The sequence below is a fragment of the Ahaetulla prasina genome, chromosome 2 (assembly GCF_028640845.1).
Source record: "Ahaetulla prasina isolate Xishuangbanna chromosome 2, ASM2864084v1, whole genome shotgun sequence".
NCBI lineage: Eukaryota > Metazoa > Chordata > Lepidosauria > Squamata > Colubridae > Ahaetulla > Ahaetulla prasina.
This window is the reverse complement of record NC_080540.1, coordinates 180177952-180205328: the sequence shown is the minus strand read 5'-3', so window position 1 is coordinate 180205328 and position 27377 is coordinate 180177952. Positions and strand designations below refer to the sequence as shown.

Genomic DNA, 27377 nt, shown 5'->3' with positions numbered 1-27377 from the left:
ATCTGACTAGACAAAGTCCCTGATCTACCTATGCAATTAGCAAACATTCAAGGCTAGATTGTCTCAATGAGAAAACGAAGTAATACTATCTGAATCAAATACAGAGAAAACTACTTTGGGAGCAAAAGGAAAGCAGGGCCTCCATTATCTGAGTCTTCCATTTTTTAACCATCACTTGGAAGTTCTTGTCCTGACAAATAGATAAAAATCATTGTGGTTGAACAAAATACTTTGCACTCCATTTGTGGACATCTTTGGATGTCAAGCTGTTCAAGTATATTTTGGTTTAACTGAGAATATTGTTTCAGAGGGGAATTATTAGATTTTAAAGCAGCTTTCTATGTTGGTAGGGATGGCTATTTTAAATTCAAATATTATGATAATAAAGGATTTAAAAAATCAAATAAATAAATAAAATGTATGTCATTTTTGTAAAAATTAAAATGTTAAGTGATCAAACCTCTGACAAAATCTTGCATGTCTGAAGAAACACTGACATGTAGACAGCCTTGCAAGATTTGGGCATTTGTTTTTAATTAAGTTAACTTTAATTAAGTTAATTTTTCAATAAACTAGTATAATTTTTATTTATTTATTTATTTATTTATTAATCATATTTATATACCGCCCTATCTCCCGAAGGACTCAGGGCGGTTTACAGGCACTTAAAAAACACATAAATACATAAATACACTATAAAAACAATTTAAAAACTTATTCTATAAGCCCGTATTTTAAAATATAAAAAATAAAACCCAGTTAAAACCCATAAATTTAAAATCTAGCTCAGTCCTGCACAATTAAATAGGTATGTTTTGAGCCCGCGGCGGAAGGTCCGAAGGTCCGAAAGCTGACGAAGGCCGGGGGGTAGTTCGTTCCAGAGGGTGGGAGCCCCCACAGAGAAGGCCCTTCCCCTGGGCGTCGCCAGGCGACATTGCCTCGCTGACGGCACCCTGAGGAGACCCTCTCTATGAGAGCGCACGGGTCGGTGAGAGGCATTCGGTAGCAGTAGGCGGTCCCGTAAATAACCCGGCCCAATGCCATGAAGCGCTTTAAAGGTGGTCACCAAAACCTTGAAGCGCACCCGGAAGGCCACAGGTAGCCAGTGCAGTCTGCGCAGGATGGGTGTCATGCGGGAGCCACGAGGGGCTCCATCTATCACCCGCGCAGCCGCATTCTGGACTAACTGCAGCCTCCGGATGCCCTTCAAGGGGAGCCCCATGTAGAGAGCATTGCAGTAATCCAGGCGAGACGCCACGAGTGCGTGGGTGACTGTGCATAGGGCATCCCGGTCCAGAAAGGGGCGCAACTGGCGTACCAGGCGAACCTGGTAGAACGCTCTCCTGGAGACGGCCGTCAAATGATCTTCTAAAGACAGCCATTCATCCAGGAGGACACCTAAGTTGCGAACCCTCTCCATCGGGGCCACTGACTCGCCACCGATGGTCAGCCGCGGATTTAGCTGACTGTACCGGGATGCCGGCATCCACAGCCACTCTGTCTTGGCGGGATTGAGCTTGAGCCTGTTTCTCCCCATCCAGACCCGTACGGCCTCCAGACACCGGGACAGCACTTCGATAGCTTCGTTGGGGTGGTCCGGTGTAGAAAAGTACAGCTGGGTGTCATCCGCATACAGCTGGTACTTCACACCGAAACCACTGATGATCTCACCCAGCGGCTTCATGTAGATGTTAAACAGTAGGGGCGAGAGGATCGACCCCTGCGGCACGCCACAAGTGAGGCGCCTCGGGGCCGACCTCTGCCCCCCTGTCAACACCGACTGCGGCCGGTCGGAGAGATAGGAGGAGAACCACCGATAAACGGTGCCTCCCACTCCCAATCCCTCCAACCGGCGCAGCAGGATACCATGGTCGATGGTATCGAAAGCCGCTGAGAGGTCTAATAGGACCAGGGCAGAGGAACAACCCCTATCCCTGGCCCTCCAGAGATCATCCACCAACGCGACCAAAGCCGTCTCCGTGCTGTAACCGGGCCGGAAACCGGACTGGAACGGGTCTAGATAGACAGTTTCATCCAGGTGTAAGGGAAACTGATATGCCACCATACTCTCTACAACCTTCGCCGCGAAGCGAAGGTTGGAGACCGGACGACATGGAAAGACCAACATACAAATGACTGAAACTGATTTATATTTTATAAAAATGCTTAAGAAGTTCGCGATTATTTTTTCTAAATTAGATTGTAACATCCAATGTATAGTTCTTCAGAAATGTTACCAATCTAATTTGTCAAAGCTCAAACTATGATTTAAATTGGTGAAAAGTGGTATTGGAAAGAAAAGTATCAAGCAGAAATTCAGATAGATAGATGAAAAACTAGAATAGGATTCAGCAGTTTAGAATATGCCACAGCTATGGCTTTATATCAAGGTATCTGAACTGCCTCTTCTCACAATTAGCTGTCACGAGGTTACAATGTTACTGCCTCCCCCTGCCCCACTTCCTACAAAATGGTGATTTTTTTAAAAAACAAAACAAAATTCAAGACCATAACGATTTACTCCAGCAACTGGTTTAAAAATGATTTTTTTAAAATCAGTTTTTTCAGAATTATTCTTCAGAACCGAAGAAGCTTCTTGGATGAGAAGCAAAACGTCTCCAAGCAAAAAAACAAATAAAGTCCAGTTGCCTTTTGAAAAAGCATCTTTGGAAAAACCATGACCTGGATGACTGAAAATCTCCACAGAAAGAATTATTTTACTTTATAATATGGCACAGAAAAGAAGAAATGTAAATCTACTAAATGAATTTGGGGAGGGGACAATGACAAAATATTGTACTTAAAAAGTTGGCGTTAAAGCTATGCATGTTCTTATTTTGGAGATGTTTCTTTTTGTAATTGTTCTTTCTGTGCTATCTTTAATATAAGCTACTGTGATGTTTAATCTCCTCTATATATTTTGTTTAAAATGTCTAGTGTAATCCAACATTTTAATTACTAGACCACAATGGTGTTTTTTTTAAAACCTTTGGTAATGTTTTGTTCTAGCAGCTTATTAATTCAGTATATTCAATTGGTTTATGTTTTAAAGGAATAGCTCCTTGTTTTAAAGGAAAAATACCCCAAATACTTGTAATTAGAAAAATAAAATTCTCTGGAATAGATTACAAAGAACGCTTCCTATCTAGTTTTGAATGACATAAATGTAATATCTGAAGATGAGAAACAAACACAAATGTCCTGTCCCAGGTTTTCTAGATTATCCACCAGAAACAAGCCTATAAACTGCAGACACAAGACATTGCCATTTGTTTTTCTAATATGACATTCTTTTTTTTTTGTTAGGCAAACTGAAGCTCTTAATACCCACATTTCAAGAAATCAATATACAATGGTCACTAGGAAATTAAAACCACATAATAGCAAAAATCCAGCAGGAACATTCCGCTCCTGTACCTGTTACTAATTTGCTCTTCTCACAGGTCAGAGCATCCAAATATTTTATACGAGTCCACTCAAAACTCCACACAAGGTTTACATTTACAGCTTCAGTGCAAAGAAAAACACTCAATTGTTTTAATTCTTCTACCTTTTGAGCTGTTTGAATTTTTCTGAGAGCAAAAAATTAAACTTGGGCTTAATACAAAAGGTCAAACATTCTAACTGTATAAGACAGATATCTCAGTCCTGTATATATAATGTGTAGTGCAGTCCATACCATTTTTAGTTTGCTGTGAACATTGAATTCCCACCAATAGAGATGGTAGATGTAAAAAGAGAAATCGTCATCTCCACTGCTACTAGTATAAGACAAGACGTATCTCCCACACTTAGAGAACCCAAGGAAAATGTGTCTGCAAGGCAAGAAAAGGCAAGCCAGGGTGAGACTGTAATGTAAATGAACATTTAATCACCTCACACCAGGGAAAATAACTAATCCATAGCAAATTAAAAAAAGAAAGATTTGAATATAAACTTACCCAGCACATAGGAAATGTTCATCAACAATGCTCTTCAGAGACACACAAACTCTGGGTGGCAGCTTACGAAAGAGACGAGGTGACAACTGACCACTGATCTGTAAACAGGCATCAAAAGTTCTCAAATATATACATATTCCCTTTATGCCATACTAACCCAAATTTTATTATGATCTTTGACCATCATATGTACATCTATACACACATCAAAAGAAATGAAAGGGTTTAGAAAAAAAGATTAATTTATCCATATATCAAACAAATTTGAGTAGAACACAATACAACAGAACACATGCTCAATGGGAAGCACAGTGATAGTCATTCATGGAAGAGATTTATTTATTTTGGTATATATAACCAATGATTTCTAAAGGGAATGCACTGAGTCTAGCCAGAACAAATGCCCTGCAATGTCCATGCTTAATTAGGGATTGGGAGTAATCACTTGTACTGCATGTAAAAGACAACCTCCAACACTGAGACTAAACTAACATCTTCTTACCATTCTGTGCCTAAAATATTTCTTTCAATGAACTTTTTGCCTAATCATATCCCACCCTTTATATTGCCTTATTAGATATGCCATAGTTTTTCTCTGATGGATATCTTCCAAGTAGATTGGAAGTTATCCTTGCTCACCAGAAATGTCAGACCTGTTAAGTTAAACAGTGATTTTAGCCCATACTTTAAGGTAACAATTTAGATCCTGGCTTCTATCCTTATAATTCCTTGTTCTATTCTTAATGTTGCATTGACATGACATGCTATTGGTTGACATGATTAATCTTAAAAATTTGGACTGTTACTTTTATGCTGCAGCTAATTAAGTAAGGTCCCAGCTGAATCCCATATAATAGTGGTATCATAATTTTAACCTCAAACAGTTTTAGTTGAATGTAGTGTCCACCTTCAGAGGAACCAAAGGACAGCAAAGTGGTGCCACTCCTTTAAACAACCAGCAATATGTGCGCCAGGTACGGGATTATGTCCTGCTGAATGAAAAGTAACACCCAAATAGTCAAAGCATTTGACTTGTTCTATGTTACTGCCTTTAAACTGCCTATTATGAATTTTAGGTCATTTTTTAAATGCCATAATTTTTGTTTGTTGATATTATCAATTTTTCTTTTTCATATTGTTGAGCAAACGATATCTATACATCCCTATCAGAGACAGTGACCAAATAACCATAAAGGAAAAGTGTATATTGAAGTTGCCTGTGTTGACACATTGCATAAATGAGTTTACATAAAATTAAAAATTGACCTCCTCTTCACTCACACCCCTCAAGTAACTGTGAAAGAACTAATAATAAAAATTGATTTTATTATATTATATTAATTTATTTGATTCTTATTAATTTTGTTGTTTTAAATGAGGTTTTATATTCTGTAAGTTGCTGTGAGTGAATAGGCAGCAATATAAATTCAATAAATAAATAAATAAGAAAGAAAAAATGGTGATCCTCTTATACAAGAATCACTTACTGAAGTTAACTCAAAATGCATTCAAGACTAATGAAAAAGGAACAACATCAAGAAAAGTGGCAAGTTTTACAAGTTATACTATACTACTACTCGTAGCATAATTGTCTATGTTAATTATTTTTATCCTACATCTAAGTATGCATATAGTTCCTATCCTCACACAATCATGCCTAATAAGTTACCTAGAGAAAAAAATAATTTGACCATAATTAATGACTGAATGATTGGACTAGGTTGGAGTTTTGCTGGCTCAAGTCCAGCTTTGAAGGTATGTCCACAAGCCCTTTATTTGAAACAATCTACAATGTTAAAAACAAGACCACAATTATAATGAAAAAAACATCTGGGCAACAAATCAACAAGGGCCTACCACCCAAATCAACAAGGGCCTACCACCCAATCTAATCTAGATTTTAAGGCCTGTTTGAACAATGCTAAAATCAGCCAATACAAATCTTTATGAGTGTAGCTCATAGAGAAGAGGTGAAACATGAGCATTCCATGGCATGCCCATAAGTGCTGTGCTGCCAAATTCTGGACCAGCTTCAGTTTTCAAGTAGTCATCAAAGAGCAGCCATGCACTGCAATAGTATATAGGCAAAATGACTTATGAAAACATGACTACCTTGGAAAGCTTACCTGATCAAGAAATGAGAATAATTAATACACAGGATAAATCTATGAGAAACCCTTTCTGAGCACAGCTGCCATCTGCTCTTTAAGTAGGAACTGAGTCCAGCACCCCTCCCCCACCCAATATGTGCACCAACCCCAAACAGTGAAGTGCAATGCCATTCATGACTAAAGATGAAAAATCTTAAATTCACAAGCCATTTTATCTTGCTAGGGTTGAGTTTGAGTCTATTTGTCTTCATCTAGATCTCCACAGCTGTCAAAGACTGGGAGCATATCTCAACAGCATTATTTGGTCGGTTACAAACCATCTCTGTCCAAATCTGAAACATGACTAAAGCAAGTCCAGATTATCCATTTCCTTCAAGGCCCTCTGAGGTTATAGCCTACTTTTTCAGCAAACCTTCCAAGAAAGGGAATGTTAAAGACTGAACAAAAGTTGTTCAGAACAGTTAGATCCAGGAGTTGACATACCACTTCTTCCTTCGAAGTTAGCAGAATTATCACCATCACCTGGAACACAATACTACTATATAGTATTGAATATCAATAAGCAGGTATTAAGAATGCTGTCCATTTCTTCAGGAGTTAAAGATTAAAGTTTGCCCCAAGAACCAGAATCACATCTGCAAGTCTTGCCCAGTTGGAGTCCAGGTCTAAGTGAATCTGAGTGATTTTATCCACCAGAAAACTATTATTTACAGTGGCTATGCACATGAATTTATGACTCATTTTTTCTCAGCAGGTAATTGGTCACCTTAAAAACTGCAATCGTCTGGCTATCAATGGACTTAACAAGAGCAGAAAGACAATAATCAACTCTTAATGCCAAGTGTATCCCTTGATATGGACTTTCATTTGCACTTGGTTGGATTCACTCTTGGTTTTCTTCCGACAGTGCTCTAGGCATTTCTTCTAGAGTTTTATTCCCTGGAGTTCCTCAGAAAATCAGGACCACCATAGGATCGATTCACAGTGAGAGGCTGCATCGGAGCAATCTCATCCAAAACTTTCATCAAATGTCCATTTCGACAATAACTAGAACCTCGACTGAACTGTCCACCAGATCCTCTAGGAAAAACCAAAGGGAGGGGAAAGTGGTGATAGGTTGAAGAGCAACCAGAGAATACGACCTTTATTATATAAGGACTGACTGTAGCTGCAACATAATCTTCCTCTACCAGATTATGTTGTAACTACACCAACAAAAAAAATCACACCTTGTGTGCAACTCCTGGCACACATTGGGCCTTCAATAATTAGGGGCACACCTATGGCTGCCATTAAACCCTGAACCGCTCCAGATTCAATGTTGTCAGGGTGAAAGTTAAAGTCCATAAAACTTGTTTGGAGTTGGGCAGTATCAAACTGAATACATAAACAAATGCTTTGGGTACTCCACTGCCAGCCAACTCAGCAACAGCTCAGCCAGTGAAGCTGGTAGAACAACACAAATCAAACTACCGCCTGGAGCCCAACTTAAACTAGTGTCTCAAATCTGGTTAACAGCAGAGCAAAATCTCTGAAAGCTATTAAGACATCCCAGATGACACTCACAGCCCCACTTGTTTTTTCTTGGGATTACAGCAGGTAATAAACTTGGAAGCAAGGTGGGCATATCTTCAAGAAGGGAACTCCCCCCTTGGGGCCATCCAGGTATTAATCAATATGCCAAACTGGTTGCCTTATTCGTGATCAAATCATAAACAAAGGTGGTTTTATTACATACTGAGCTCACGCTTTACAACAGCATTCAGGGTCTAGGGGCACCAAGGATCCAGTGACCTGGCATCCAAAACTATTTTTGCCGTCTGCCCTCAGATTTCCAGCATATTTAACCTGCCATGACCTTGATGGAACCACCAGAGCTCTCTCCTCTCTCTCCATCCATCTCCACCCTGCATTCATTCATCCCAGGGCCATGGAACACAACCAACTACCCACCTCATCTTCAATCCTCCAACGGATCATAGGGACCTCCCCAGTTACTCCTGCACCCAGCAACGGAGGAGGCACCACCTGCCTTGGTCAACCTACCAACCAACCGACCGACCAGTCACACCTTCTCTTCCCGGTTCTCCACAAACATAAACCAAGGTTGGTCACATATCGTGCCCCCAAGTCAAGACCCCCTCCCCAGTTTCTCCAGTCAGCGCAGAAATAAAAGTCCGGGGAAACAGAACCCAAGACTGAGAAAGAAAGGAAGGAGAAGAGCAGAAGAGGCTGAAGGGGTTAGGCGGGTAACAAGCAGCCGCTCACCCCGACTCCGCTCCCAACTTCTTCCTACCGCCTGTCGAGGGCTTGCTGCTGTGGATCCTCGTGGGAGAACCCACGCGCCCCCGGTGCCAGAGAGCGACTCCGGCTGAACCGCCGACACCAACCGGCCATGAGCCACGCAAGCTGCTTCCACTGTAATGCTCGAAACGGCTTTATCGACGCCTTTCTTCTTCCGTTCATTCCACATCAGCCCTCTCTCACCCCCTCCACCCTGAAGGTAGCCTTCCAGCCGCAACGCCCAGCCGCAGCCGCCCCTTTCCCCTCCAGCTGCTCTCCCCACTCACCTTGATGCGCTCCAGCTGCCTTATGACGTGCTCCCGGCGAGCCCCGCGCCCCAATTCCGCCGAGCCCCGTTTTCCTCCCGAGGCGGCACCCCGCTCCGATTTCGAGCTCGGCGCCATTTTCCTCCACCTCCTCTGCCGTTCGCCGCCACGGCCCCCTCTCCTCCCTCGAGTCAGCGCCCACGCCGACGCTATCGCGCCCTTGCTGATTGGCCGGCCCTCACACGTGAGCAAGCGTCAATTAGAGCTCGCGCGGAACTTCGTTTCGTCTCTAGGTTCTCATTGGTAAATAAATAACTGTCTATCATCCACAGTACCTTCCAGTTCCCACCTCGTAGATGGGCGATGTCACAGTTTAAGCGCGCGCGCGCTCGTGCCAGATCTTTCGCTGGATTTCGATTGGCGAAATTGCCTTTCAGTTTCGGAAGGGAAAGCGAATGGGGCCACGCCTCCCTGAGTTCTCAGACGCAAAGCAGGGTTAGAAAAAGATACAGAGAGGGAAAGTATTATGTTGCCGTAGTAACATGGCTTGGCCTGGGGTGGGCATCCTGTCAAGCAAGGACCCCAGCAGTGTGTACTCTGGACTAAGAAACAGGACGTTATTGAGTTCTGCGGTATCAGAATCTGCTGCTGTGGTTTCACATGAGACCATATTAAACAAAATAATGGGATATGGACCAGTGGTGGGTTTCACATTTTTTTACTACCGGTTCTGTGGGCGTGGCTTGGTGGGCGTGGCAGGAGAAGGATACTGCAAAATCCCCATTTCCTCCCAATCAGCTGGGACTTGGGAGGCAGAGAAAAGATGGGGGCGGGGCCAGTCAGAATTTTTACTAGGGGTTCTCTGAACTACTCAAAATTTCTGCTACCGGTTCTCCAGAACTAGTCAGAACCTGCTGAAACCCACCTCTGATATGGACGGAATCTTAATGCATGACAGAGAGCGAGTTTAACCTTCTGTAATTTAACTAACCTGCTTGCAGAGAACCGGATGTTTACCCAAGCCTTAAATTTCTCAAAAAAGATGGTAAACCGTTTGAATCTCCTTGCTTTGCATGACTTCTACGGTATTTAATCTGGTCTTCATGGGAATTGTGTAATTGTTACTTGCCTTAACTTGCTGTCTTTTATTTTATGGATCTGCTTCTATTTGTGATGCCATGATAACATCAAAAATTATAAATCCTGACACAAACTTCCTAAAGCTAACCCATTTTATATTATTTGTTTAAATGTATCTTGTATTGATCTGAGTGCTCAAGGTAAATCATAGTAATTCTTTTTATTAAAAATATTTATTTCTCCCAAACTGCACAAGCTCCCAGTTGATTATTGTAAGCAATGAAGCTAGTTCTTAGTCTAAATAGATGTGTATTCTTAAAAATGCATATACTATTGATGAATCCACGCTTGGTATTCCTATTGTGCTACCTGCTCTATCTTAACTTTTTGAAATAAAATATGTTTAACTAAAAATAATGGAAGTTGGCAACTTGGTGTACTTTATTCAAAGGACTACCTGCAGTTTAGAGAATTGTATTTATTCCCATGCATTTATAATAAAGAAATTTATCTGGGGATGAAACCCAGTTTTAGAAGTGGAATCATTATTGCCAAGGAAAAAAAGCATCAGGAAACTGGCAGGATAGTGCTATGTAACCTGATGAGAGGCAGCATCTTCATTAGTTTGCTGGTATTTTGTAAATGGCAGCATTGACCTAGGAGCCATTTTAATGTGGATTTTAATCCATCCACAGTAATTGTTTTAAAAAATGCCCACCATATTTCTTTATAATCTGAAATTTTGCCGACTGGCCTAGAAAAATGAGCATGCTTGTGAGATGCAAAATATATAACTTTTTTTTAAATGGTAAAATGCATAGACTTTGTCATTTAAAGTCTAAAAATTATTTTTCTCAAAATTATCAGATTAAATTTCTTTCCGGATAGTAGCAAGTGCTATAGTAGGCTGTAATTGGAGTAAAAAGGATGCAGCAATTCCTGTTTCCCAGGGTTCTGTTATCCTTCAACTGGGAAAGATAGCTCTGCAATGGCATCAAGTGATGATCAGTCAAACTAAGGACTATATATATTTAAACTGTACCTGAATGAAGATGGGACAGGCTACTGCTATTAGTCAAGCCAATTTTGCAAATATTGTTTAAGACTTATCTGCAGTGTCTGGCCGCCCTATTACCAGGATAGGTAGGCAACAATTTTTCCATGGTACGGTAGTAATGGGTGATGTCACCTTCTATTAACCCCCTAGTCACCCTCAAAACAACTTCTGAGTAGTTTTTTCCCTCCATTTCTAAAGTATGTTTTCCCTGTTATGTTTTTTTTAATCAATTTTTATTGATTTTTTTTTCTTCACACACATACCCACATATTTTATGAACAGAGTATTGGCCATATCATATCTTACTGTTGTTGTTAGTTCCGAAGTCGTGTCCGACCCATCGCAACCCCATGGACAACGTTCCTCCAGGCTTTACTATCCTCTACCATCCTCTGGAGTCCATTTAAGCTCATGCCTACTGCTTCATTGACTCCATCTAGCCACCTCATTCTCTGTCGTCCCGTTCTTCTTTTGCCCTCAATCCTTCCGAGCATTAGGCTCTTCTCCAGTGAGTCCTTCCTTCTCATTAGATGGCCAAAGTATTTCAGTTTCATCTTCATCGTATCTTATACAACTTAACATATCCAAATACATTTTACTTAGTTACAATTTCTGCCAAAATGTTCTTTTTCCATATTTTTAATCATATCTTAATATTTCTATGCTTGTTTATATAAACCACATCTTCTTTTGCCCTCAAGTTCTAATTTCTCCATTTTTACTGATATATATTCTCTTTTATTATTTTTTAGATAATTCAGTTTTTATCCTATATGTTCAAACATGTTCGGGGTTGCCTTTCTTCCATTTCATCTTTTTTTGTTTTACAGCAATCTTCTCTTTCTCTTTCCTCTCCCTCCCTTCTTTTATCCTTTCTACTTTCTTCCCTCCTCTCCTACTCCTTCTCTACTTCCCCTTCCTTTCTCCCCCTTCTCCTTTCTTCCTCCCCGTCTAACCTTCTCTCCTCTCTTATTTCCCCTCCCTTTCTTCCTCCCCTCTTCCCTTTCTTCTTTTTCTCTCTCTCCTTCTCCCTTTCTTCCGTCTCTTTACTCCTTTTTATCTCTCTCTATTGCTGTATTCATTTTCAATTCAGTATTTTTCACTATGGTGTCCAGACAACCCCGGTTTTTCCTCCATGTATTGAGTGTATTTCTCAGAATTCCCCTCATATATTTTTAATTATTAACAATATATTTCAACTTATTCCATTTTTACCTCACAACCTTTTAGTTAGTTCAATCTTCCACCTCTTATTTTCTTTAAATTCTTATTCCCAGTTCAATAATTATTTTTCTCTTTCATTAGCATATATCATTTATTAACATTTCAATTTTATATCAATTATTTTCACTTACAAACCATTCTATCTTTCACATTTCATCTGCTGGTCTATTTTTCTTAAACATTTTTCTTATACTTCTTCCTTTTTTACTTCTTGTATATATTTCATTTCATCCTTACTTATATCATTTGCTAACTTTTCAGTTTTATATCTTAATTTCAATTAATTTCTTTGTTCTTTTCAATATTTAAAGCATATTTCTTTACCATCCACTATTGTTCTCTCCAATCCATACATCCTCAGACAACAAAACATATAACCCATTTTATCTTTCATATTTCATCTACTTCTCCATTTTACATTAAACAATATATTTCTTCTTTTTTGCTTCTTACATACACTTCATTTCATCCTTGCTTATTTCCCTTTTACAATAATCTATATATTTCTTCTAATTTACTTCTTACATACAGTTTCTATTACTAATATCCTTCCCTTAAATCAACCTATTGATGTTCTAATTTCCTTTCTACTATCCATTTTTCTTCTCCTTTTAACCATTTTCTTTCGGTCTCTCCAAAATTCCATTTCTTAATGTTTTCCTCCCTTTCTCCCATTCTCTTATCTTCTTCTTTTTCTCTTTCTTGTATATTCCTTTCCACCTCCTTTTTCTAATGTTTACTCTTTTAATTTTCCCCCTCAATCTTTTCCCATTTCCTTCTCTTCTCTTCTTTTTTGAGAGACACTTCCCCATTTTTATTCCGTCACTGTCAATCCCAGTGTAATCATCTGTTTTTGTCTTCAACTATTTCCTTTTCAACATTGTATTCTTGCTCCTCTTGCTTCTCACTCATATTTCCTTTTTCCTTTTTTTTTACATTCTAACCAGTCCTCCGCTTTTTTATTTCCCTTAAATGCTTCTTGCACCTTTTGAAACAGCTCCCTTAGTTCCTCATACTCATGCTCTGAACTCTCCATGTTATCAATATAATTCAAATTCAAATCCATATAATGTTTCTTTTTTCTTTTTTCTTTCCAAATAATGTCCAATTCAAATGTTCATTTAAACCGTTCCAGTTTGAGTCTTTATTCTTTCCACTCCTTTTTGAAATTGTGATCCAGCTGTTTAAACAAATACTCCTCCAGTAGTTTCCCATGGTGGTCTAGGCAATGCAATCCTTTCTTTCCATCAGCAGATGTCTCTCTCCAATTCACTAATCCCCCAGCAACAAAATGTCAATTATTAATCCACAAAGATAATTACTACTTCTTCAATTAAATCCTTCTGTTATTAAAGAATGCTTTTCCTCAGTTTTCTTTTTCTTTTATTATTTTTAATTTCCTCCAAGTCCAATTTTAAATCCAGATGGAAAGTTTTCCTTTTAGGGCTTTGATCTTAAAGTTCCTCTTTGTTTTTTGTTTTCCTTCATTTTGAATTCCCGCATGCCAATTAGCCACTAATTTCGGGTCTTTCAAGCTTTAAAAATGTTTCCTTCTTACCTGTGAGTTGGTCAATCACTCACCCGGTAACAATACTCCATTCAATCACCGTTCCTGCTCAAATCTTAGCCCTGTTGCCCCAAATTGTAGCAGCCGTTTCAATGGCTGCCACCCCAGCCACCTTGCAAAGAGCTGCCTCCGACCTTTTGAGGAACTTGCCTATTCCTCTTGGTCTTCCTAGGTGCCTCTTTCTCTCCCCATCCCGCCAAGACGGTTCTGGTCCAAAGACACCTCGACAGCGGTTTGTCTGATTGGGTTTTCGCAAAGTTCATCGGAGCTTCGCTATTTTCCAACCAGTATTGCCGCGACACTTCCGATTTCCACCCTGTTATGTTCTCTTGAGAGTTTCTGTTTGTTTAGGGCAGGGATCTGCAACCTTAAATACTCAAAAGAGCCATTTGGACCAGTTTCCCACAGAAAATAAAACACGCCACAAAACCTGGGTAGGCGTGCCCAACTTAATGACACTCACTTTCACCAATCACATGAGCCCCACCTAGCCACGTCTACCCAGCCAGTCATTAGGGCAGCGAACCAGTTGTTAAAAAACCACAAAATCCTTTTGACAGCTCTCTCTCTCCGTATCCCCTCCCTCCCTCTCTCCCCCCTCTCTCCCTCTCTCTCTGTATCTCTTTGTCTTAGCCGCTTCTCCATCCCCCACCGTCACCCTTACCTTCTCAGTTCAGGCAAGGTGTATTTGGGAGGGGAGGGTGAGGGGTGGGGCCAGCCAGTGGTGGGATCACCTGACAGAGCCACAGCAGAGGGCCCAAAGAGCTGCATGCAGCTCCAGAGACGCAGGTTGCTGACCCCTGGTTTAGGGCTAGGACACTTTTATTGGCTGCAGGCTACATTCAGGAGTTCATTGACTGATTTTGAGAAGTACCATATTACTCCTTCAACTAATCCAATGCTTATTATACATTCAAAGAAGCTAAATATCATTGCTTGTTATCAGGCTGCTATAATAGCACAGTGATTAAAATTTGCACTTAGCATAGGTTCCCTCCCTTCCCTCTCCCTTTTTTTCTTTCTTTCTTTTAATGTTAAGGATTTTACCATTTCCCAAGTCACCTGAAGTGGGAGGGTTTTACCCAAAGTTCACAGAAAGTGCATAGTTGTATTTGGGATATTTGGGAGCTGGAGTGAAATTTTTCTATGTGAGATTATTAAAAAAGGTAAAATGATAAAATTCAAGAATTATTTTTTTAAAACAGAATGGGGGAAAACTACCTACTTGAGCAAAGAAAAGCTATCATTAAGGAAAAGAAATTCCCACTGGCTTTCAAACCAGCAAACTTCTGCATGCTAACCAAAGATCTTAACTGCTCTGTTATTTCTGCATCATTGGTAAATGAAGGTATAGAAATACTAGTGTGCTTGCTGGAAATAGTTTTTTTAGCTGCATGTTATTACTGCATTTCAATGCTTTATATATGTGTGTGTGTGTATGTGTGTATGTGTGTATGTATGTGTGTGCGTATGTGTGTGTAAATAAAAGATATATATCCAAAAAGGAAAATAATTGATTCTAAGGAAAGGAAATTTGGGAACAGATCTGGGCAATGCATTTATTTCAATTTAGATGGTTTTTCTCCTGGCATGTGACTCTGGATAATTAACAGGGGGTTAAAAGCAGCAAATAAAAACCCAGCAGAAATCATGAAAACACATTGACATAGACAACTCACATTGAAGCCATTGAAAATGAGCTCATATAACATCCTTGTCAGAGGTGGTATTGAGCAGGTTCTGACCAGTTCTGGAGAACCGGTAGTGGAAATTTTGAGTAGTTCGGAGAACCGGTAAATACCACCTCTGACTGGCTCCGTCTCCATCTATTCTCTGCCTCCTGAGTCCCAGCTGATCGGAAGGAAATAGGGATTTTGCAATAACCTTGCCCTGGAGTGGGGAGGGAATGGAGATTTTACAGTATCCTTCCCCTGCCAAGCCCACCAAGCCACACCTATCAAGCCACGCCACGCCCACCAAGCCATGCCCATTAAACCGGTAGTAAAAAAAATTGAATCCCACCACTGATCTTTGTCCAGTACTTGGGAGAAGAATCAGATCTTCAGACCTTTTTAGAAACCAGACGGTGGAAATGTCATCCATAGAACAGCTAGGGAAATATTAAATGGGAGGAAAATGATAATCTGCATTCTAAACTGAATACCTTTTAAACTGTTGCCAGTATCTTAGCCTGGACCAGATTAAGTTGGTTGAGAATCAAACTGGCATGAATTTGTACAGGAGCAATTTTAAGTGTAGACATGTCCATAGCCTGTATATAGATAGTTTCAATGGTTGTGTTCACATAATATCCATGATTAACTTAACTGTAGTTTGCTCACTCAATTTTTTTAGACTTGTAGAACACATCAGAAATGTGATTACTAGATTGTGGTTTCATGTGTTGTATAAACATCATAAATCAAGATGTTTAAGTGGACTAAAAAAAACCCCTCTGCCTTCAAGAATTCTGATGAATTCTGACCTAAGGAATCCTGGTAATGATCAGTACTGGGCCAGAGCTAGATATACACTGAGAAACTCACAGGACATTGGCAGTAATCCATAAACATTTCACGACTTAAACCATAAGTTCTTAAAATTAGGAAATATGAAAGCTCTGACTGATTGTCATCTGTGGTTTCCTCTGGACAAAAACTGAATCTGATAAGAACAAGGAAACTCAAGCAGGGTTTAGGGTTTCTGAATTAGATTCTCAATTACAGCAGTGACATATTTTGCAGTTTATACAGTATGAGTGCCTTGTTATATATACTTACCGTATATACTCGAGTATAAGCCGAGTTTTTCAGCACGTTTTTTGTGCTGAAAAACGTCCCCTCGGCTTATACTCGGGTCTATACGGCTTATACTCGAGTTTTTTTTTTTTTTTTCACATTTTACCGGACGGCGCGGGGAAGCCCTGCCGGTGCAGTGAGAGGGCGGGGCGGGGGAGCCGCCAGCCTTCTCAGCTGAGGGAGGGAGGGTTTCCCCAACCGGTAGGTGCCTCATTTCCCACCCTCGGCTTATACTCGAGTCCCCAGTTTACCCCAGTTTTTGGGGTAAAATTGGGGACCTCGGCTTATACTCGGATCGGCTTATATTCGAGTATATACGGTACTTCAAAATAAAACATGCAAGATTTAGTATGATTTACTTCAACCACAGAGAGAGTTGCATTTCTAAATATTTTTTGCTGCTAGGGAAGTTTTCTTCCTCTTATACTAAGATTTTCATCTTGCCCCATATTTTTTTAAATGTTATGTTCTACTGAGCTTTCAGAATTACAATAAAGAAAAGAATAAACGTATAGCACTTTCTACATCCTTTCCACATAATTCATTTGTAAAGCATAACTACTATGTTTTATATATAGAGAGAGATGTATTTGACTGGTGTTCAGGTTCAACCATACTAATTCTGTCAATCTTTTGTTAAGTATTAAGTAAATTTGTATAGGCACCAATCTCACAAAACCTTGCTCTGAGTATAGTTAAATGTCTATGGAGATACTCAGTCATTCAGGTCATGGTAGTCCCAAAGGTGCTTTTTTTCAAGAGGTAAGTGGACTTTCTTGTTTTTTCTTTGAACACATTTCACTTCTCATCCTGCAGAAGCTTCTTGGATGAGAAGTGAAATGTCTTTAAAGAAAAACAAAGTCCAGTTGCCTCTTGAAAAAAAGCACCCTTGGGATTGCTCAGAATAGTTTGTTTTTTGCATGTCTTGTGTGGAAAAATCTAATTTATATTTCCACTTATGGTTCTGACTTTTAATGCAAATACTTTTCACTTCTAGCTAAACCATTATACATTCAGTAACAAACAAGAACGTTAGACTTAACATATTGATTGAATGCAGCCTCATTTTTGTTTGAGGTTCTCACAACAATGTCCATTTGCACACATTTATTTCCATCAAAATCTTCATGCTCCTGTTTAGCCTACTTCGTGTGTGAATTTTGTATTTAATCCAATCTTTACTTTGAACTCAGCTCCTTCCATCCACCCACCCACCCACATTGGAATATATGTTTCAGTATTATTGATCTCAGAATAATCATTGATGAAATCATAATTGTACAAACAGTGGTGGCCAAAATTGTGGAAACTTTTGGGAAAAGCGTATTTTTGAGGTTTGATGGCTAATAACACCACTTTTTTTTGGAGTAGTACCATAAAATTATATATTAATGGAAAGATAATTTAATCAAGAATGTAATACTTTTCAACCTTTGTTTGAGAGATAAAAGTGCTTTTTTTATGGCATTCTAGATTTTAGGCCAAATTCGTGCAGTCTGTACCGAACAATCCTTGCACTAAACTTTATATTTGCATTGCGCCATTTCATCTTGTATACACCCAGATGATTTTCTTCTGTCATGTAGGCACAGTCTTTTAATTCTTCTATCATCGCTTGCTGTTGTGCACCTTTTCCTGCCTTTACCAGTGTGGTTTCGTAGTGACTGAGTCTCCTTATACCTCTTCAAAAACTTAAAAATACCACCTTTGGTTAAGTTTCCACCATTTTTTTCCCCTAATTTTTTTATAACTTTAGCCTTGTTCACTTAATAATACTATTTTACATTGCTTTCTGGGCAACCAGTCAACTCTTTGCACCGTTACTTTAATTTTATTACGTTTTACAAGCTCACTAAATGAAAGAGCACGAAAAAACCCAACCAACTTGATAGTGATCACATAACACATTGAAAAATATCCTCCTCTCAGAGCTTCAATATAATGACATCAAAAACTGAATCCTACTGTGATGTGATTGGCTCATTGCCAAAACAAGATGACACCTGATTGGCTCTCTAAATTCTCATGCTCATTGGCTACAATCAGATGAAGGAAAACTACCTGATATCAACTTAACAAGTTGTGCTTCCTTTTTCTGGTTATTTAGCTATAACTTTTCATAGAATACAGATAATTGAACAAACTTTGTTGCATTACATTCTTGATTAAAATATCTTTCCATTGATATATAATTTTATAGTACTACTCCCAAAAAAGTGGTGTTATTAGTCATCAAACCTCAAATACACTTTTCTCAAATGGTTTCCATAGTTACTGTATGTCTGGCATACTGGTAGTTTTGGCAACTACTGTATGTCGCATGTTCTGTTATAGTGCAGAATATGCTGGCAAACAAGAAAGAGTGTAATGGCAAGAGCAAAATACTGAACAACAACAAAAAAACCAGGTTGTTTATATCTCTATTTGTTAAGCCAAACCAGGAAAAGAAATTATAAATAGAACTTTCAAGCCAACTAGTCAGATTGCTAAAGACTACTTGGCAGTCTGTAGAAAATTCAGTCCCTTTTCTGTCAAATTAAATTTAACCCTGTAAATTTTTTTGTATTTCTCCAACCTGATAATTTAGGTTAATCTAACTAATACACAATCCAGTAAAACTGAGTATGTTAAAATACATAGATGTTTAAATGTTTAAAATACCACATGACACTTTATGTCTGTTTGCTAAAACAGACAAACATGGCTAGTTTCTGGAAACCACGCCATCTTTGTTTCATTTAACATTTATAAAGCTTCTGTTGCTGAAAGGTCTTAACAGCACCCCATGTGACATAGGATTTGGCCATTTGGGGGAATAGAGCTAATTGACCTATTTACTGTGCAATCAAATGCATGTTTATCAGATTTTTCCTTTTTTGATGGGACTTATTACTAAAATAAATCATTGTTTCTCCAGCTAAACTTTTCAGTGCTAGATCTTTTTCTGAATGCAAAATATTGCCCTTTTTAGATTGAACTTCATAACAGATTGAAACTCATTAAGCTGAATGCAAATATGTCTAAGCCATCTGTCACAGATGTATTAAACTTCTTGTCTTGATGCCTCCAGAAACTGCCAAGGAGTTGGAAATTGAAATATCTGGTGAACGTCAATGTAGTAACTGAGCAGTGTTTTGCTAGATGAGCCTAGCCAAACGGGTATGAAACTGGATTAAATTTGGAGTTGAGATAAGAGCCACTGAATGATTAGTATTTCTCTTTTAAAAAAGACTTCCCTCAAGTCAAGTTTAACTCCTTGTGACTAACTGGAGACACCAGTGTGGTTTTCTTGACAATGATAAAGAAGTGGGTTATCATTGCTCATTTTCAAGATGTACTTTTTTCCCCCCAAAGTAGCCTACGCTCCAGGATTCCCTGGTAGTTTTCCATCCAAAAACCAACCAAATTCAGCACTGTTTTGCTTTTCAGTATCGGCTGAATTCTACTTGATGCTGTTACTTGCTCCTGGGTTGATATTTCATCCATGTCAGTATGCATGCTATGCATACATAAAGCCTAACAGATCACATGATGTATTGTTTTTAATTTACTGTTTGGGGAGACAGTTTATCCACAGCTGAGCACTGCAGCATAAATATGTTAACATCAAATTTATGTATTTAGGGGCTGAGTGTTGGCACAGAGCTTCTGAAACTTAGCTGTGAGTCAGATTAAACATCATATGTAAGGAGCCAAATAAAACTGAAGCCTTGCCCATCACTTTACAGCGTTTTCTAATCTTGTACATAATTTTCAGGAAATTATAAATGAGGGTTCCAGTGTCTCTGGGAATATTTGGCATCAAACATTGTATAAATATGCATGACAACAGAAAAACCAAAACTGCCTGCTCTTATTTACAGACTGTGTCTTTACATAATTCATTACTTCCCAAAGATGAGTTGCCTGATACCTTCAGGACACATAAGCCTTTAGAGACAAAGGCTGGGAATGCTTTCAGTAAAATTGAAATTGCTTAGCTTTATATTGCAAATATGTCTAAGGTGCAATATTTCATTTGCTAGCAGAACTTGGGGTTTTTAAATCCTGCTGTTTCTTTGACTGATCTACAGAGAATGGAAGAAACTACATAGGACAACTTTCTTCCTGGAAAAAAAAAAGCATTAAGATTAGTGACCATTTAATCCAGCTCTCTGTTTTCAGTAGTAGCTAGCTAGCCAGATGTCACTGGCTAGCTAGGACACAAGGCCCACAAACACACACTTGCAAAAACTCACTCCTGCTTATTCCCTAATAGTCAGTATTTGGAGGTAGGCTGTCAGCCCTGGAGGCCATCTTTTTCTTTGGATCTTCAGGGCTGTCACACATATTGCTGTGGGAAAGTGGAAGGGGGTTGCATGGAGTTGTAGAGTTATTTAGCCATAACAACATTTTTTTCTCTGAGAGTCAAGGATGTTCAGCCTGCACCTGGAAAGGTGTGATTGTGAGACATCTCCAGTTGCGAAGTGGATTGATTGGACCATGTGATGGACATGTGGGTGCAGGGGAAGGGACTTTGACTTTCCTTTGGGTGGGGAAAACCTGGGAACTTTCAGATTCGGGTTTTCCAGATGTGCCAATATGACATCTCTAATAAAATGGATTTTTGAGGAACTGCCTACCTCGGAGTCTTACTTGGTTGGGGGTGTTACTTGGAACCCTGACATAGGCTTCTTCCAAATATGGACATTCTTTTTATGCAACCATAGCTAATATCAACTTCTAGTCCACAAACTTGTATAGTCCTGTTTTATATAGCTTGTGGCTGTTACCACATTTTAAGGGAGCAAATTCAAACACTGTTAATTGTATGTTGTATAAAAAAAGGACTTTCTTTTGTCTGTTTTGAATCAACCACCCATCAATTTTGCTGAGTGAATGTGCACTCTAGTGTTTTGAGAGAGAGAAAGAGAGAGAGGGATGTCTACTCAACATCCTGTTTTTAGTTACTGTTCTCTTAATGTCATAGAGCAAGGGTGTCAAATTCAATTTCACTGAGGGTCGCATCACGGTTGTGGTTGACCACAAGGGCCATGTGGGTGTGGCTAATTGGGTGGGTGTGGCCAACTCAGTGGGCATAGCCAGCTTGACACCACTTACTGGGGATGGCCAACTGGGTTGGTGTGGCCAGCTTGACGCCACTCCCCAAACTGCTGGCATGTTTCCTCTTCACATTGGGTAGACTGGGCCGAAGCCATGCTGGTCAGCCCCTTACATTTTCCAGGACGGCCCCACAGGCCGGATCCAACCACATTATGGGCCGTATTTGGCCCACAGGTCTTGAGTTTGACACCCCTGTAATAGAGTATACATTAGGAACCAAAGAATATTCTACTCTTTTATTGATTAATGTATTTATTGTGGCATAAAGTTGTATATCATGTTCATCAGAGGTAGTTAATATTATCTTGACATAGTTGCACCTAGATTAAACATTGGTTAGGAAAATGGATCAATTGCATCTATTGAAATTATTGGATGATTATGTGGCCCAGGAAATCAAATAAACAGAGAAATAAATGTATGTACAGGTAGTCCTTGACTTACAACCATTCATTTAGTGACCATTTGAAGTCACAATAGCATTGAAAAAAGTGACTTATGCCCATTTTTCATACTTATGACTGTTGCAGCATCTCCATGGTCACGTGATCAAAATTTGGATGCTTGACAACTGGTTCATATTTATAATCCAGTGTCCCAGGGTCATGTGATCCCCTTTTGCCACCTTCTGACAAGCAAAGTCAATGGGGAAGCCAGATTCACTTAACAGCCATGTTCCTAACTTAACAACTGCAGTGATTCATTTAACAGCTGTGGCAAGAAAGGTTGTAAAATGGGGCAAAACTCATTTAACAACTGTCTCCTTAGCAACAGAAATTTTAGGCTCAATTATAATCATATATCGAGTACCACGATTTTGACATTGGAAAATGAGCCAGTATACATGCCTGATAATTCTTGGTGAAATTATTGATTAGATTGCCAGAGTACATACAGAAAGGCATTGGCATCTGGCTTTGATTCTGAGTTAGGATCTATGACTATGTCTAGGTTCACAGAATCTGCTAAATTACAAAGAAACCACATGAATGATTTAGTTGTCTGAACCCAGACATTGTTGTTTATTCAGTAACTTGGTTAATGGAAGGTTTAATGGAAGGTTACCATGTGATTCCCTGTGGCATATTATTGCTAGTAATATTTTAGGCTTCAGAGAGGAAAAGGTAATTGACAAGATAGCAGATGTCTGTTTCCATCCTCAGAAAACTTAACTCCATAGATTGGAATTGTTAAGTTCGGGAAGTAACGAGGCTGGAGACCAGGGTAGTGACAACAGCTCTTTAATATATGGTGAACCCAGCAACCTGGCTGGGGAAAATCAACCCTTTATATACTGTTTAACCGGCGGCTTCAACCAATCAGCAACGTGCTTGTTTCCCGCCTAAATATTTAAAGATACATAACACTCCTCCCCTCCCAGAAAACACTTTACCTCTATTTACATATTATTTACATGTTATTTTTCGACGTAGTCACGCAAATAACCTGGGCGTCTCCTAATTCTTTCGGACCTGCGCGGTTCAGTCCTGTGTGGTGTTTTGAGCTGGTCGGAGGGGTTTTTCTCTCCTCCCAGCTCTCTCTCTAGGCCATCGGGCCCTGGACTACTGGCAGTCTCCCTTTCTTGGCCCTCCGGCCTTGGATTACTTTTTGAGTTTTCCCTGCTGTTTCCATCGGGAACCCGATGGCGTCGCTGGACCTCCGGGACCCCAGCCAAGTCCCGCGCCTCCCCCGGGTTATGGTCAGCTGTGGAGTCAAATAAGGAGGGGTCATTGTCTGTCTCAGCTAGCTCGGGTTGTTCAGTTATTCGTTTCCTTATCTGGTCTATGTGGCGCCTCCATATTCGGTTGTCTGGTAACTCGACTAAATATGACTTTGGACCAGTTGCCTTTATGATTTGCCCTGCGAGCCAACTTGGGCCGTCCCCATAGTTGCGGGCCCATACTCGGTCGCCTATGCCCATTCCTCTCGTTTTTTCTAGTTCCCCCTTGTAACCCTCTGGTGTGTAATGGGGATTCAAACGGTCAAGTGGGCACCGGAGTTTCCGTCCCATTAATAATTCGGCTGGGCTTCTGCCGGTAGCAGTGCTTGGGGTTCTGTGCTGAACGGCCAGAAAGAAATCTATCTTTGTTTGCCAGTCCCCTGGCTTGAGCCTGGACAATGCCTCCTTAGCGCTCCGGACGGAACGCTCTGCAAGGCCATTCGACGCAGGGTGGAAAGGCGCAGAGAGGGCATGGCGGATGCCCTCCTCTGCCAAGTATTCCTCGAACTGGGCTGCCGTGAATTGCGGGCCGTTGTCGGACACCAGAGTGTCAGGCAACCCGTGTGTTGCGAATAGGTGGCGCAGGGCTGCGATTACTGCCTCGGCCGTGGTGGATTTCATGAGTATGATCTCCAACCATTTAGAGAATGCGTCGACAACCACTAGGAAGGTTTGGCCGTGGAAGGGGCCAGCAAAATCAATGTGGATTCTTGACCAGGGCCCTTGGGGTTTTTCCCATTCCCTGACTGGGGCCGTTGGGGGTAGAGGTCTGGACTCTTGGCAAGCCTGGCATTTCCCTACCCTCTCAGCAATCTCTGAGTCCATGAGTGGCCACCACACGTAGCTTCTTGCTAGCCCCTTCATCCTTACGATCCCTGGGTGACCCTCGTGGAGGAGGTCCAATACCTTTCCCCTTAATTTATCCGGGATTACCACACGATCACCCCATAACAGGCACCCCCCTTGAGCTGAGAGCTCATCACGTTTTTTTACAAATTCCTTAAATCTTTCGCCCGGCGCAGCGGGCCACCCCCTTTGTACCCAACCGAGTACAGTCCTTAACATAATGTCCCGGTATGATGCCCGAGCCACTTCCTTAGATGTGACTGGGCCAGAGTCCAAAGAGTCAATAAGCAGGATGGGCGTCCCCGGAGTGAGGTCTTCGATCGCCCCTGGTAGTGGGCATCTGCTTAACGCGTCCGCATGCCCCACTTCTTTTCCTGGTCGATGCTGCAGCTTGTACGAATATGCGGCTAAGAAAATAGTCCATCGAGTCAAACGTGGCGAAAGTGCCACAGGCGTTGGTGATCGCCAGCCAGTATTCCTAACAGCGGTCTGTGGTCAGTCACAATTTCAAAGTCTCGCCCAAAACATATTCGTGAAATTTCTTCACCCTGACACAATTGCTAGCGCTTCCTTATCTAACTGGCTATAGTTCCTCTCTGGGAGGACATCGTTCTGGAGTAGAAGGCTATAGGGGCTTCTGTGCCGTTTGGCAGTCTGTGGCTGAGTACAGCCCCACTCCGTAAGGGGAGGCATCGCAGACCAACACTAGTGGTAATGAGCTATGGTACTGGATGAGCAGGCTGTCGCCGAGAGCAGGTTTTTACTGCTTGAGCCCTACTTTCTGACTTCCCCAAGACCAAGCAGTATTTTTCCTAGAAGCTTATGCAGCGGTTCAGCAACGGTCGCTTTGTTTTTAAAAGACCACAGAAAATTCACTAGCCCCAGGAATGCCTGTAGCTCTGTTTTGTTTTTGGGCGCTGGAGCCTTTCTGATTGCCTTGACCTTGCTCTCAGTGGGGTGAATTCCTTTCTTGTCTATTCGGTAGCCCAAGAATTCGACGGATTCTACCCCTATCTGGCATTTATTCACTTTAACCTTTAGTCCGGCTGACCGGAAAATGCCCAGAACTTTTCTCAACCGCTCCCCCAGTTCCTCTATGTTTTCGGCTGATATCAATACATCATCGAAGTAGGGAACTACCCCTGGGAGCCCTTGCAGAAGTCGTTCTATCAGATTTTGGAACAGCCCTGGTGCCACACTCACCCCAAATTGCAATCGGGTACACTTGAAGGCCCCCCTGTGAGTTACAATCGTTTGGGCTTCGGCTGTGTGGGCGTCTACGGGCAGTTGTTGGTAGGCTTGAGCCAAGTCTAACTTTGCAAAGACTTGCCCTTGCCCCAAAGAGTGCAACAAGTGTTGCACCACGGGAACGGGGTAAGCGCTTTTCTGTAAGGCTTTGTTTAGCGTCGCCTTGTAGTCAGCGCAAATTCTAATTGACCCATCTGGTTTTATTGGGGTGACGATTGGCGTCTCCCACTTTGCGTGATCGACTGATACCAAAATTCCCTGATTTATGAGCTTATCTAGCTCCTTATCAATTTTTGGCTTAAGGGCAAAAGGGACTCTCCTCGCCTTTAGCCTAATGGGAGCTACCTGGGGGTCTAAGTTGAAGGAAATAGGGGTCCCCTTGTACTTGCCCAGGCAGTCCTTGAAGACATCTTCGAACTCGTTCAAGAGAATGTCTTTCAGGTTACAGTCACTTCTGTAGATGCCAGTCACTCCCATGCCCAGTGCACGAAACCAGTCTAGTCCCAACAAACTAGGCAGAGTCCCCTCGACGATCGTGATGGGCAGGGTCTTCTTGTGAGGTCCGTATTCGCGGACAGAGGTGGTCCTCGAACAGGGATTCGATTTCCTGGTAGTCATGGACCCGTAGCCGTTGAGTTTGCAGGTGGCGCCGCGACTGCTGGCAGTGACTTCGCCAAAGTGTCCCACGACATGATGGTGATCGCTGACCCGGTGTCCACTTCGAGTCGGCACCTTACTCCTTCTATTTTAGGTTTGGTGAAGATCTTCTTCTCCACTCGGGTTGAGGCGCGGCCTATGACTACAGTCGTTTGGTTCGAATTCGCGCCTTTCTTGTTTGAACCAATCGCGGGTCGCCTTTCCGATCCCGCGCTCTGATTGGACGATTTGAATTTTCGGCGGGAAGGTTGGGCCGCTCGACAAACTTGAGCTAGGTGCCCTTTCTTTCCGCACCGCCGACATGTTGCGTCCTTAAACTTGCAGCGTTGGCGCTGGTGTTGACCTCCGCAGCTTCCGCATTCGTCTCGGTCCTCTTTGTCGCGTTTCTCGGTTCGGCAGACCCCTTCCTCATCTTCCCCATCGGATTCGGTCTGAACCTCCTCCTGGTGCACTGGAGTTGGCTTTGTGCTCGCCTTTGGTGGGAGAGGCTTTTGCAGTGTCTCCGCCGCTTGGGTGGACATTTCATGTGCTCTGGCTTCGTCCAGAGCGTTTGCGAGGTTGCTCTTTGCTAGCAGCCGCCGCCTCAAACGGATGTCTCTGACCTCGGATGAGTTGCTCGAGGAGCACCTCGCCTAGGTCGCGGTATCCGCAGTCCTTGGACGCTTTCCTTAGGGCGGCCATGTAGTCACCGATGGATTCGCCCTCCATCTGTCTTCGCTCTCCGAATTCAAACCGCCGCACGTATTTGGACGGCGTTGGCGCGAAATGGTTTTTTAGTAAGGTCTGCAGAGTTGGCCACGATACCGATTGTATCGGCGTTGGCTCTGCCAGGGCTTCCGCGATATCAATAACCTCCGGACCACAGTGGCTTAAGAAATAAGCCCTTTTGCGGTTATCTGGAACTCCTTGCAGTTCGTTGGCTTCTAGAAAGCTTTTGAAACGGGTCATATACGTTCCCCATTTCTCTTTAGCCGGGTCAAACGGTGCGGGCGGAGTGTAACTGGCCATCTCCGCTTTTCTGCCCTGTGTTTGCTGGGTTCGGTTCTAGTTCTCCTTAGCCTCGAGATCCCACCTTCGTCGCCAGTGTTAAGTTCGGGAAGTAACGAGGCTGGAGACCAGGGTAGTGACAACAGCTCTTTAATATATGGTGAACCCAGCAACCTGGCTGGGGAAAATCAACCCTTTATATACTGTTTAACCGGCGGCTTCAACCAATCAGCAACGTGCTTGTTTCCCGCCTAAATATTTAAAGATACATAACAGGAATCATACGCAAATGTCTTGCAATCTCAGAAAGGAATGGGTTTTCAGGACAATAAAGATTATCCTTTTTTTCCTCCCCTTATTGATATGCGTGCTCTTAAATATATGACCAAAATGATACATGTTTGAGCTATAATATTCCTAAGTGTGTACATTTGGAGGGGAGAGAGGAGAATTGGACATTTTGTGATTAAATTCAGCTATTAGATCAAA

The 27377-nt window shown here is 41.4% G+C and overlaps 1 protein-coding gene across 1 annotated transcript in view; it reads right to left on the bottom strand.

The window, feature by feature from the left end:
• DCAF15 (DDB1 and CUL4 associated factor 15) overlaps nt 1-8782 on the bottom strand; it is a 32640-nt gene extending 23858 nt beyond the window's left edge. The window contains exons 1-3 of the mRNA XM_058165633.1: nt 8623-8782; nt 3942-4039; nt 3680-3815 (exon numbers count right to left, since the gene is read on the bottom strand). Coding sequence (XP_058021616.1) covers nt 3680-3815; nt 3942-4039; nt 8623-8739 — 351 coding nt within the window. The 5' untranslated portion in view covers nt 8740-8782. The remainder of the gene's footprint in view (nt 1-3679; nt 3816-3941; nt 4040-8622) is intronic.
• Nucleotides 8783-27377: the final 18595 nt, after the last annotated feature.